The sequence below is a fragment of the Theropithecus gelada genome, chromosome 2, assembly GCF_003255815.1.
Source record: "Theropithecus gelada isolate Dixy chromosome 2, Tgel_1.0, whole genome shotgun sequence".
Lineage (NCBI taxonomy): Eukaryota > Metazoa > Chordata > Mammalia > Primates > Cercopithecidae > Theropithecus > Theropithecus gelada.
The window spans coordinates 91398382-91411468 of NC_037669.1; the positions used below are offsets into that span (position 1 = coordinate 91398382).

At 43.0% G+C, this 13087-nt stretch overlaps 1 protein-coding gene across 3 annotated transcripts in view; it reads left to right on the top strand.

The window, feature by feature from the left end:
• The window catches only part of PRKAR2A (protein kinase cAMP-dependent type II regulatory subunit alpha), a 100156-nt gene that overhangs the window by 45356 nt on the left and 41713 nt on the right, over positions 1 to 13087 (top strand). For 2 of the 3 annotated variants that reach the window (XM_025376139.1, XM_025376140.1), the window contains exons 3-4: positions 8230 to 8282; positions 11482 to 11565. In XM_025376139.1, the coding sequence (XP_025231924.1) occupies positions 8230 to 8282; positions 11482 to 11565 (137 nt within the window). The remainder of the gene's footprint in view (positions 1 to 8229; positions 8283 to 11481; positions 11566 to 13087) is intronic. The other variant, XM_025376141.1, reaches the window with a different exon arrangement.

The following is a 13087-nucleotide window of genomic DNA, read 5'->3' on the forward strand; positions in this document are numbered from 1 at the left end:
AGCCTGAATATAACATAACATAACATAACATAACATAACATAACATAACATAACATAACAACATAACATAACATAAAATATAACATAGCCGGGCACAGTAGCTCATGCCTGTAATCCCAGCATTTTGGGAGGCTGAGGTGGGCTGGTCACCAGAGGTAGGGAGTTCGAGATCAGCCTGTCCAACATTGTGAAACCCCATCTCTACTAAAAATACAAAAATTTGGCCAGGTGTGGTGTCTCACACCTGTAATCCCAGCACTTTGGGAGGCTGAGGTGTGCGGATCACCTGAGGTCAGGAGTTCAAGACCAGCCTGGCCAGCATGGTGAAGCTTCGTCTCGACTAAAAATACAAAAAATATCTGGGTATGGTGGCAGGCACCTGTAATCCCAGCTACTTGGGAGGCTAAGGCAGGAGAATCACTTGAACCTGGGAGGCATAGGTTGCAGTGAGCCAGAATCCCGCCGTTGCACTCCAGCTTAGGCAACAAGAGCGAGACTCCGTCTCAAAAAATAGTAAAAATACAAAAACTCAGCCAGTGTAGTAGCCCACGCCTGTAATCCCAGCTACTTGGGAGGCTAAGACACAAGAATCACTTGAACCCAGGAGGCAGTTTGCAGTGAGCCAAGATTGCACCACTGCACTCCATTCTGGAAGACAGAGTGAGACTGTCCGCCCCCGCCAACAAAAAGAAAAGCTGTGCCTTCCAAGTTCTACATTCTAGCAAAACAGTCCCTCTATATCAAGTGATAGAGTAAATGAAGAGAGTTCATGGATTCCTTAAATGCGGCTTTCTTATGTAGTCCCAAATTAGTATGTATGTGTATATAAATATATATTTTTTAAATTTTGTGGTTTTTTTTGAGATGGAGTCTCGCTCTGTCACCCAGACTGGAGTCAGTGGCACAATCTCGGCTCACTGCAACTTCCACCTCCTGGGTTCAAGCGATTTTCCTGCCTCAGCCTCTCTAGTAGCTGGGACTACAGGCATGCGCCACCACGCCCGGCTAATTTTTGTATTTTTAGTAGAGACAGGGTTTCACCATATTGGCCAGGCTGGTCTTCAACTCCTGACCTTGTCATCTACCCGCCTCGGCCTCCCAAAGTGATGGGATTACAGATATGAGCTACCATGCCCAGCCCTCCCAAATTAGTATTAACTGTCTTTGAGTTGGAAATGTTAGTATGATTTTATTTAATTAAAAAACTTCCTTTGTTGGCCGATGTGGTGGCTCATGCCATCTCAAAAAACAAAACAAAACAAAAACCTCCTTTGTCAAAAAACAGCCCAACTTTTTTTTTTTTTTTTTTTTGAGACAGAGTCTCGCTCTGTCACCCAGGCTGGAGTGCAGTGGTGCGATCTCGGCTCACGGCAAGCTCCGCCTCCCGGGTTCACGCCATTCTCCTGCCTCAGCCTCCGAGTAGCTGGGACTACAGGTGCGCACCACCACGCCCAGCTAATTTTTTGTATTTTTAGTAGAGACGGGGTTTCACCATGTTAGCCAGGATGGTCTCGATCTCCTGACCTCGTGATCCGCCCATCTCGGCCTCCCAAAGTGCTGGAATTACAGGCGTGAGCCACCACGCCTGGCCTGTGTTGCTATTTTAATAATCATTTCCTGTAGGTCTTGAGTATTTCATGACACATGATATAATGTTTGAGGTTGTGTAGGGGATCATACAGATTCTGGACCTTCTCCAGGTAACTTGTGTACTGAGGCAAGCAGCCAGATGTGCAGAACCCTTGGGGCAGCAACAATCACGTAGGTACTGTAAAATGGATTTTTTTCATAGAAAATAAGGCAAGTAATTTAGGACCAGGACTAAGAAGAAGTAAAGAGATTGAGGGGAACAGAGGAAGAGGGCAAAGGGAGGTAAGTCCAGTGTTCAAAAGAAAAGGGAGCCTAGATGTGTGGGCTCACGCCTGTAATCCCAGCATTTTGGGAGACCGAGGTGGATGGATCACCTAAGGTCAGGAGTTTGAGACCAGCCTGGCCAATATGGTAAAAGCCCGTCTCTACTGAAAATACAAAAATTAGCCAGGTGTGGTGGTGTGCACCTGTAATCCTAGCTACTCGGGAGGCTGAGACAGGAGAATTGCTTGAACCCAGGAGGTGGAGGTTGCAGTGAGCCAAGATCCAAGATTGTACCACTGCACCACTGCACTCCAGCCTGGGCGACAGAGTGAGACTCCATCTCAAAAAAAGGGAAAAAAGGACATTATGCTAAGTGAAATAAGCCAGATATAGAAGGACGAATACTGCATTATTCTACTTATATGTGGTATCGTGGTATCTAAAATAGACTCAGGTCAGGTGCAGTGGCTCATACCTGTAATCCCAACACTTTGGAAGGCTAAGGCAGGAAAATTACTTGAGGCCAGGAGTTTGAGACCAGTTTGGGCAACGTAATGGGACCTTGTCTTTACAAAATAAGTTAAATTAAATAGTCAAATTCAGGCCGGGTGCTGTGGCTCATGCCTGTAATCCCAGCACTTTGGGAGGTATTTGGGAAGTGCGTGGAGTTTCCATGCACTTCCTGGGTACGCCACCCTCCAGGAACCTTCATGTACTCAACTATCTGGAAGTTCTACTGTTGTGAACTTAAAAACTTGTTACCAGGGTAGCTCTCACGTTAAGTGTTCTTTTTTTTTTTTTTTTTTTTTTTTTTGAGACGGAGTCTGGCTCTGTCGCCCAGGCTGGAGTGCTGTGGCCGGATCTCAGCTCACTGCAAGCTCCGCCTCCCGGGTTTACGCCATTCTCCTGCCTCAGCCTCCGGAGTAGCTGGGACTACAGGAGCCCGCCACCTCGCCCGGCTAGTTTTTTGTATTTTTTAGTAGAGACGGGGTTTCACCGTGTTAGCCAGGATGGTCTCGATCTCCCGACCTCGTGATCCGCCCGTCTCGGCCTCCCAAAGTGCTGGGATTACAAGCTTGAGCCACCGCGCCCGGCCTAAGTGTTCTTACCGTAATAAATAAATAAACAATAGGAAAGGGAAGAAAACTTAAAACCAGGTTTGAAAAATTGAAGCACGTTTTTCCACAAATAGAAGCATATTAACAATTTTAATGGAAACTAGTTTTGTTTAAATAATAGTGTTGCATCTGAAGATGTGACGACTGTAATTAACATTTGCTGCCTCAGTTATATAAATGTCTAAAAATATTAAAATGAGCTAAGTTGCCAAAGTACTTTCTTCCACAATTGGAGGAAAAGCAGGCCTAGAAGTAGCCCAAGACTGTGTCATTATCAGCAAAATTCTATCAGTCTCATCACTGAAAGCTTATTTTTTTCAACTTTTCAATGAAATATGTGTATGAAAGATTTCATACACAAAAGGGCTGGGTGCAGTGGCTCAGGCCTGTAATTCCAGCACTTTGGGAGGCCGAGGTGGGCGGATCACTTGAGGCCAGGAGTTTGAGACCAGCCTGGCCAACATAATGAAACCCCATCTGTACTAAAAATGCAAAAATTAGCTGGGCGTGGCGGTGTGCGCCTGTAATTCCAGCTACTCAGGAGACTGAGGTTACAGTGAGCCGAGATTGTGCCACTGCACACCACCATAGGTAACAGAGTGTGAGACTCTGTCTCAAAAAAAAAAAAATTAATTAATTAATTTATAAAAGGAAGATGTCATGCACAAAAGTAGAGAAAGTTAGTATAATACCCATGTACCCATTTATTTCCTGAAATGAAGTTTTTTTTTTTTTATGTATTATTCTAAGTAGTTGTTTTGAACTCTTAGACCAAGGAGTAGCAATTGGAATACACTGAAATAAGGCCAAATATGAGAATATTTCTGAAGCAGAATTTGATGTATTCATTGGATAAGAGGTGAGAGAAGAAAGTCTGATGAATTCCAAATTTCTAGTTTAGAAAACTAGTCTGTAATGGCATTAATCAAGAGCACAGAGAACCAAGAAACTTGAAGTTTGACAAAGTGTCTGGTTAGATGCCCTTGATGCAGTTTCCCCAGTTTCCTACCAGAATACTTACGATGATGCAAAAAGTGACAACAGAAATATCTAGGAGGCTGGGCATGGTGGCTCACACCTGTAATCCCAGCACTTTGGGAGACTGAGGCCGGTGGATCACCTGAAGTCAGGAGTTCGAGACCAGCCTGGCCAATATGGTGAAACTCCATCTCTACTAAAAATACAAAAATTAGCTGGGCATGGTGGCCAGTGCCTGTAATCCCAGCTACTCAGGAGGCTGAGGCAGGAGAACTGCTTGAACCTGGGAGGAGGAGGTTGCAGTGAGCCGAGATCATGCCGTTGCACTCCAGACTGGGCAATAAGAGCAAAACTGTGTCTCAAAAAAAAAAAAAAGAAAGAAAGAAAAAAAAGAAACGTCTAGGAACTAAGATAGGTGTCTGTCTTAATCCTTAGGGAAGAACTGAGATAATGCACCCTGGCCTCATCTGGAAACAAAAATGCTTGGAGAAAGGTAGTGAGTCATTTCCTATATCCCACTGTTACTTTCCTGGCTCAGTAAACCAAGGCCCACACTAGCCAGAAACTGGGCAGCCCTCTGCAGAGCATCGCTTAATGCTATTTCAGGGACTAGAGTGGTGTATCTTTTCTTACTCTATCCGTCCTAATTTTTCTCTTATCTGTTTTAGGATACAAGGTCCCTGTTGGGCACTTGGTATTGATGGCATTACTGCATGAGTGGCATGGGCCACACAAGTCGAGTATTATCTGCTAAGACAGGGATGGGAGAGTCCTGGGTATAGGACACAATGGAAGCCATCATTTCTCAGATCCTTTATTGGTTTAGAGAATCAGTGAGGAAAAGGAAGTTGGGGTGTAGCTAGACCAGGACTGCAGTGAGTAAGTGTCTCTAAGAAACTGGGAAATAACTGGGAGTGGGGCTGGGCGCAGTGGATCACTTGAGGTCAGGAGTTCAAGACCAACCTGGCCAACATGGTGAAACCCCATCTCCACGAAAAATATAAAAATTAGCTGGGTGTGGTGGCGTGCACCTGTAGCCCCAGTTACTCGGGAGGCTGAGGCAGAAGAATCACTTGAACCTGGGAGGCAGAGTTTGCAGTGAGCTGAGATCATGTCAACTGCGCTACAGCCTAGGCAAGACAGGGAGACTCTGTCTCAGTAATAATAATAATAATAAATAAAAATAAATAATTGGGAGTGGTATGTATCGGCCTGTCCCATAGTTGTAGATACATGGAGTCTTTTAGCCATCACACAGATTGAGAGTAGGGTCAAGAACTGTTTGTTGCCTGTTAACAGATGATAAATAAATCCTAATAAACAATACAGAGCCTATGAGTAAACTCAGCTGGTTAAGGATATAAGAGGAGTGAAGACTAGAAAGGTCCACTACAAAATGCTCAGTAAAGTACAAGAAATCATTGCACTTACGAATTCTGAGCAAAAAGCCAAAGATAAAATTGGCTGAGATGAAACAGAAAATGGGTGTGATAAGATTATAAAGAAACTAAAAACAGTGAGCAAGAATTAAATACATAAAAAGAGTTGGCCTGGCGCAGTGGCTCATACCTGTAATCTCAACACTTTGGGAGGCCAAGATGGGTAGATCACTTGAGGTCACGAGTTCGAGACCAGTCTGGCCAACATGGCAAAAAAAAAAAAAAGTCTCTACTAAAAATACAAAAATTAGCACTTGTAATCCCAGCTACCTGGGAGGCTGAAGCAGGAGAATCGCTTGAACCTGGGAGGTGGAGGTTGCAGTGAGCCAAGATCACACCACTGTGCTACAGCCTGGATGACAGTATAAAGCTCTGTCTTAGGAGGGGTCGGGGGGAAACCATAGAGAAAGCAAAAAGAGCAAAGTTGTAAGGGTAGAAAGAAATATGTGATGGAGGTTAGCCTGGAAGAAAGGACAGTTGTTAAAGGAGCTGAAATAGAGAACAGAACCAACATAACAATAATTCTCCAGAAACCCAGAACAAATGGAACCAAGATAATAATGGTAATAGTTCAAGTTGCCTCCTTACCGTGCCTGACACCTGTCTACTTGAATCCTTATGACAGTCTTTAGAGAGAAGTCACTGCTGTTCGTGCCATTATGCAGAGGAAGGGTGGAGATAGGCAATAAATTACCTCTAGTCACACAGCTGTTACAGATCGTTGATGATTTATTAGAATAAAACTTTTCCCAGCTGTAATGGCCTGTATTGTGAAGAGGGAGTAGGTTTGCTGCATTCTGAGAAACATCAGTAATTACAACTAGTTCATTCTTGGTAACAACAGTTTTGTTAGTAAGTACAAAACTCTTTATTCAGTATATAATTTATTGTCTCTTTGCAAATAACACATACGGGTGAGATTTTAAAATGCTTTGTATTGATATCTCCATTTCTAATTCTTCCTCCAGTCCATATTTGTATCCCCCTTCTCACTAGTAAGAAATATCTGTGTGTTTGTTTATTTACTCACTACAGTAATACACATAGAAGAGTTTTGGAATTAAAGGCTGGGTGCGGTGGCTCACACCTGTAATCCCAGCACTTTGGGAGGCCAAGGCAGGCAGATCACAAAGTCAAGAGATTGAGATCATCCTGGCCAACATGGTGAAACCGCATCTCTACTAAAACTACAAAAATTAGCTGGGTGTGGTGGCACGTGCCTCTAGACCTAGCTACTAAGGAGGCTAAGGCAGGAGAATCACTCGAAACAGGGAGGTGGAGATTGCAGTGGGCCAAGATTGCACCACTGTACTCCAACCTGGGTGAAAGAGCAAGACTCTCTGAAGAAGAGTTTTGGAATTGCTATACCATCACCAACATCAATTGTTTTTTGTTGTAATGCAGTATATCCCACTGAGGGTGGATGGTCAGAGTACTATGTTCAGAAGCTACTTAGAATCTGATTCTTTCCTTCTCTAATTGTGTTATCACCCCGATACATGGGTAGGTTTTTTTTCTTTGTACTTAGTTTTAGGGTCCTTGTTATCTATTTAATTTTTAAAATATGTGAAAAATTAACATGGCTTAAATGTCAAAACTTTTTGTATACAAATGTTTCCTCAGGCCAGTCACGGTGCCTCACGCCTGTAATCCCAACACTTTGGGAGGCCGAGGCGGGCAGTTGAGGTTAGGAGATCGAGATCATCCAGGCTAACACGGTGAAACCCCTTCTCTACTAAAAATACAAAAAATTAGCTGGGTGTGGTGGCAGGCGCCTGTAGTCCCAGCTACTTGGGAGGCTGAGGCAGGAGAATGGCGTGAACCCGGGAGGCAGAGCTTGCAGTGGGTGGAGATCACATCATTGTACTCCAGCCTAGGTGACAGAGCAAGACTCCGTCTCAAAAACAAACAAAAGTTTCCTCTGAGAAGTTTCATTCCTTTCTCTATCCCTTCTTTCCTGTTTCTATCTATACACTAGGACAGTAATTTCATTACTTTCCGGTTTATTCTTCCCAAATTGTTTCATTTTGGAAAAATTAACTGGTAAAAGTATATTTATTTTCCCTCCATTCTTAGCTCTCCTTTCTCATGGAAGTCCTTTCTTCTGCAAGAGATAGCATGCCATATATACTCTTCTTCACCTTGCCTTTTTTCCCTTTATGTCTCACACAACTTACTCTCTTTTTATTTTTTTTGAGACGGAGTCTCATTCTGTCAACCAGGCTGGAGTGCAGTGGCATGATCTCGGCTCACTGCAACCTCTGTCTCCCAAGTTCAAGTGCTTCTCCTGTCTCAGCCTCCTGAGTAGCTGGGACTACAGGCACACGCCACCATGCCCAGCTAATTTTTTTATTTTTAGTAGAGGTGGGGTTTCACCGTGTTGGCTAGGATGGTCTCGATCTCTTGACCTCGTGATCCGTCCACCTCAGCCTCTCAGCATTACAGCCTCCACGCCTTGTAATGCTGAGATTACAAGCGTGAGCATTTATGTTATACATCAGGTGGATCACCTGATGTCGGGAGCTCGAGAGCAGCCTGATCAACATGGTGAAACTCCATCCCTACTGAAAATACAAAATTAACTGGGCATGGTGGTACAGCGCCTGTAATCCCAGCTACCTGGGAAGCTGAGGCAAGAGAATCGCTTGAACCTGGGAGATGGAGGTTGCAGAGAGCCGAGATTGTGCCACTGTATTCTAGCCTGGGCAACAAGAGCAAAACTCTGTCTCTAAAAAAAAGAAAGAAAACAGTGAATAAAAGATAATTGAGTTTACTTCCTATTTTTCCTAAAGCCACACGTCTGTTAAATTCATTCTTTGTTTTTTTCTCTCCAATTTTAGTCTGTGCTGAGACCTATAACCCTGATGAGGAAGAGGAAGATACAGATCCAAGGGTAAGACCCAAGCAAAGATGTTAGGTAGAGTTGTATTTCTCATTAACTCCCCTTCTCTACATACCAAAAACTCATCATACTAATCATTAAATACAAATTAAAATATCAATGAAGTGACATTTTCAATCTAACAAATTGAAAGCTGCACTGGTTGAGGGTATGGTAAGAAGTGCCTAGCCGTAGCTGTCAGAAGCCTTAAACAGGCTGTGCATGGTGGCTCACACCTATAATGCAAACACTTTAAGAGGCTGAGGCAGGAGGATTGCTTGAGGCCAGGAGTTCAAGACCAGCCTGCACAATATAGCAAGACCCCATCTCTGGGGGAAAAAAAAAAAAAATTAGCTGGTTTGGTGGCATGTGCCTGTATTCACAGCTATTTAGGAGCCTGAGGCAGGAGGATTGCTGCTTGAGTCTAGGAGGTCGAGGCTGAAAAGAAAAAAAAAAAACAACTGCTGGGCATGGTGGCTCACAGCTGTAATCCCAGTGCTTTGGGAGGTTGAGGTGGGAAGATCACTTGAATCCCAGGAGTTTGAGACTAGCCTGGGCAATGTAGTTAGACCTCATCTCATTAAAAAAAAAAAAAAAAATTAACAACAAGCCTTAAATACTTAGAGCCAGGCCAATTGATTTACCATTTACCTAAAGGAGAATTCATCCCTAATGAAAGTTGGATCCTTCCTGAGGATGTACAAATGGAGTTTATCGTAGTGTTATAACAATGAAAAGTGGAAACAACCTAAATGACCCAAAATATGGGATTACCAGGGGCTAAATTATAGTACATTCAAATGGAGAGAATCTGTAGCCATTGAAAGTGATGGTACAGGACTGTATGTAATGGCATGGGATGTATGTTTGTGTGAGGTGCATTTTATAGAGCATTTTGTAAATTTAAAAATTTGAAATATATATAGAGAGATTTTGTAAATTAAAAAATTTGAAATATATATATTTATTTGTATATATGTATGTATAGAAAATTCTATCTGGAAGGATATACCCCAGATGTTAATAGTGGTTGTGGCAAAACCATGTTTGATTTTTGGGTGCTTTTAAAAAAAAAAAAAGTTTTTTAAACTTCTGTACAATTGAGGTAAATTATTTTTTGTTTGTTTTTGTTTTTTGTTTTTGTTTTTTTGAGACGGACTCTCGCACTGTCACCTAGGCTGGAGTGCAGTGACGCAAATTCGGCTCATTGCAACTTCCACCTCCTGGGTTCAAGTGATTCTCCTGCCTCAGTTTCCCGACATAAATTACTTTTATGAGAGCATGTATGAACTATAATTTTTAAAAGATTGATATTATAGACTGGGTGTGGTAACTCAGGCCTGTAATCCCAGCACTTTGGGAGGCCAAGGTGGGTGGATCACCTGTCAGGAGTTCGAGATCATCCTGGCCAACCTGGTGAAACCTCATCTCTACTAAAATACAGAAATTAGTTGGGTGTGGTGGTGGGCGCCTATAATCCCAGCTACTCAGGAGGCTGAGGCAGGAGAATTGCTTGAACCCGGGAGGCCAAGGTTGTGGTGATCAGATCACACCACTGCACTCTAGCCTGGGTGACAGAGTGAGACTCCATCTCAAAAAAAAAAAAAAAAAAGGTTGCTGTTATAAAAACCTTTAGTGGGCCAGGCACGGTGGCTCATACCTGTAATCCCAGCACTTTGGGAGGCTGAGGCAGGTGGATCACAAGGTCAGGAGTTCGAGACCAGCCTGACCAATATGGTGAAACCCCATCTCTACTGAAAATACAAAAATTAGCCAGGCGTGGTGGCGCCCACCTGTAATCCCAGCTACTCAGGAGGCTGAGGCAGGAGAATCACTTGAACCTGGGAGGCGGAGGTTGTAGTGACCCAAAATCACACCACTGCACTACAACCTGGGCGACAGAGTCAGACTCTGTCTCAGAAAAAAAAAAAAAAGCTTTAGTGATCTATTATGTTACCTTTAAATCAAGTTACCCTTAAAATGAGTAACTTATGAAAGATATCTGAAATATTCTAATAAATGCTACCATTTTTGTGAATGTAAAAATCCTGTAGATTAAATTTTTTGTTCTAGCTATTGTAAAATTATTGATGACTAAAACAGTTTTTTCTAATTTAATATCACAAATTTAAAATACTTAACACTTTTTTTTTTTTTTTTTTTTTTTTTGTTGAGACGGAGTCTCGCGCTAGTCCCGGACTGGAGTACAGTGGCCGGATCTCAGTTCACTGCAAGCTCCGCCTCCCGGGTTTACGCCATTCTCCTGCCTCAGCCTCCCGAGTAGCTGGGACTACAGGCGCCCACCACCTCGCCCGGCTAGTTTTTTGTATTTTTTTATTAGAGGCGGGGTTTCACTGTGTTAGCCAGGATGGTCTCGATCTCCTGACCTCGTGATCCGCCCGTCTCGGCCTCCCAAAGTGCTGGGATTACAGGCTTTGGTCAGGCTGGTTTCGAACTCCTGACCTCGTGATCTGCCCGCCTCAGCCTCCCAAAGTGCTGGGATTACCTGGGATTATAGGAGCGAGCCACCGTGCCCAGCTTTTTTTTTTTGAGATGGAATCTTGCTCTGTCACCAGGCTAGAGTGCAGTGGTGCGATCTTGGCTCACTGCAACCTCCTCTGATTCCCCGGTTCAAGCGATTCTCCTACCTCAGCCTCCCGAGTAGCTGGGATTACAGGCATGCGCCACCATGCCCAGCTAATTTTTCTATTTTTAGTAGAGACGGAGTTTCACTGTTTTGGCCAGGATGGTCTCGATCTCCTGACATCGTGATCCGCCTGCCTCGGCCTCCCAAAGTGTTGGGATTACAGGCATGAGCCACCTCGCCTGGCCAACACTTTTAACATCTATTATTTCTGGTCAGATTAAATGATGTACTTTTTTTTTTTTTTTTGAGTAGATGCTCAATATTTGTTTAATGAACAAATTTATAAGCCTCTGCTTTATGGATGAAGATCCTGAGGCTCCCAGGGGACAGCTTACTTGCTGCCAGCCACGTAGTCAGCAGGTGGCTTCAGGGCTGGTGCTTTTCACCTCTATATTACATTGCCCCTCCACCTTCAGCATGCAGCTTGATATTTATGTAAAATTAAAATTACAGAAACCATGCTCTTTATTTTTCCCACTTTTTGGAGAAAGAAATATACCAGTCTTTAAGTGGTTATGTTAAAATGGAATAAAACAATTTCCATGGTTTTATTTGGATTGGCAGGTGATTCATCCTAAAACTGATGAACAGAGATGCAGACTTCAGGAAGCTTGCAAAGATATTCTCCTTTTCAAAAATCTCGATCAGGTAACATTGATTTCTAAAGTATTTTTATTATAATGATCTTTTAGCTTTGCTCCTATTTGTCACTTAAACTTTAATTTTTAGCATCCTAACCATAGCCGTATTAAGCATAAACCTTAGATTCATCTTACATACAAATGTTTCATTGTATTGACCACTTTAACCCAGACATGATCTTCTAGATGCCTTTTAGTGCAGTAGTCCCCCTTATCCTTGGTTTTTGCTTTCCAGGGTTTCAGTTACCCATAGTCAACAACAGCCCAAAAATACTAAATGGAGAATTCCAGAAATAATTCCTAAGTTTTAAAAGGCATGCCGTTCCGAGTAGTGTGATGAATCTCATGCTGTCCTGCTCTGCTGCCACCTAGAACACAAATCATCACTTTATCCCAGTGTATTCATGCCATATATGCCACCTGCCCATTAGTCACTTAGTCACCATCTAGCAGTACTCATATTCACGTAACCCTTATTTTACTTAATAATGGCCCCAAAGCACAAGAGAAGCAATGCTGGCAATTCGGATATGCCAAAAAGAAGCCATAAAATGCTTCCTTTAAGTGAAAAGATGAGAGAAATTTAAGGAAAGAAAGGAAGAAAGAGAGAGAGAGAAAAGAAAGAAAAGAAAGGGTGAGATAGAAAGAGGGAGAGAGAGAAGGGAAGAGAGAAAGAAAGAAAAGGAAGGAAGGAAGAAAGGAAGGGAGAGAGGGAGGGTGGGAGAAAGAAATTGTATACCGAGGTTGCAGAGATCTATGGTAAGAATGAATCTTCTGGCTGAGTGCGGTGGCTCATGCCTGTAATCCTAGCACTCTGGGAGGCTGAGGTGGGTGGAGTTCAAGACCAGCCTGGCCAACATAGTGAAATTCCGTCTCTACTAAAAATACAAAAATTAGCCAGGTGTGGTAGTGTGCACCTGTAATCCCAGCTACTCAGGAGGCTGAGGCAGGAGAACTGCTTGAATCCAGGGGGCGGAGGTTGCAGTGAGCTGAGATCACAACATTGCACTCCAGTCTGGGTGACAGAGCAAGACTCCATCTCAAAATCAAAAAAAAAAAAAAAAAAGAAAAGAAAATATAAGAATGAATCTTCTATCTGTAAAACTGTGAAGAAGGAAAAAGAAATTTCTGCTAGTTTTGCTGTTGCACCTCAAACTGCACAAGTTACAGCCACAGTGCGTGTTAAGTATTTGGTTAAGATGGAAAAGGCATTACATTTGTGGGTGGAAGATACGAACAGAAATGTTTTCCAATTGACAGCAATGGGGTTCAACACTATCTGTGGTTTCAGACATCCACATATCCCCTTGGAACATATTCCCCATGGATAAGGGGAGGACTGCTGTATTTTTCTGAGCTGCTTTGGCACTTTCTCCAAGACAAAACTGATAATTTGAAGAGCATGCAATGTTGTCATGTTGCAAGGAAATGCTCAGATTTGCATGACCCTGGTTTAGTTTGGAGGTCTGAATTTATCCTACAAAGAGATTGATTTTTCTGAAGATGCTGGTATGTAGTTCCCTTCATTG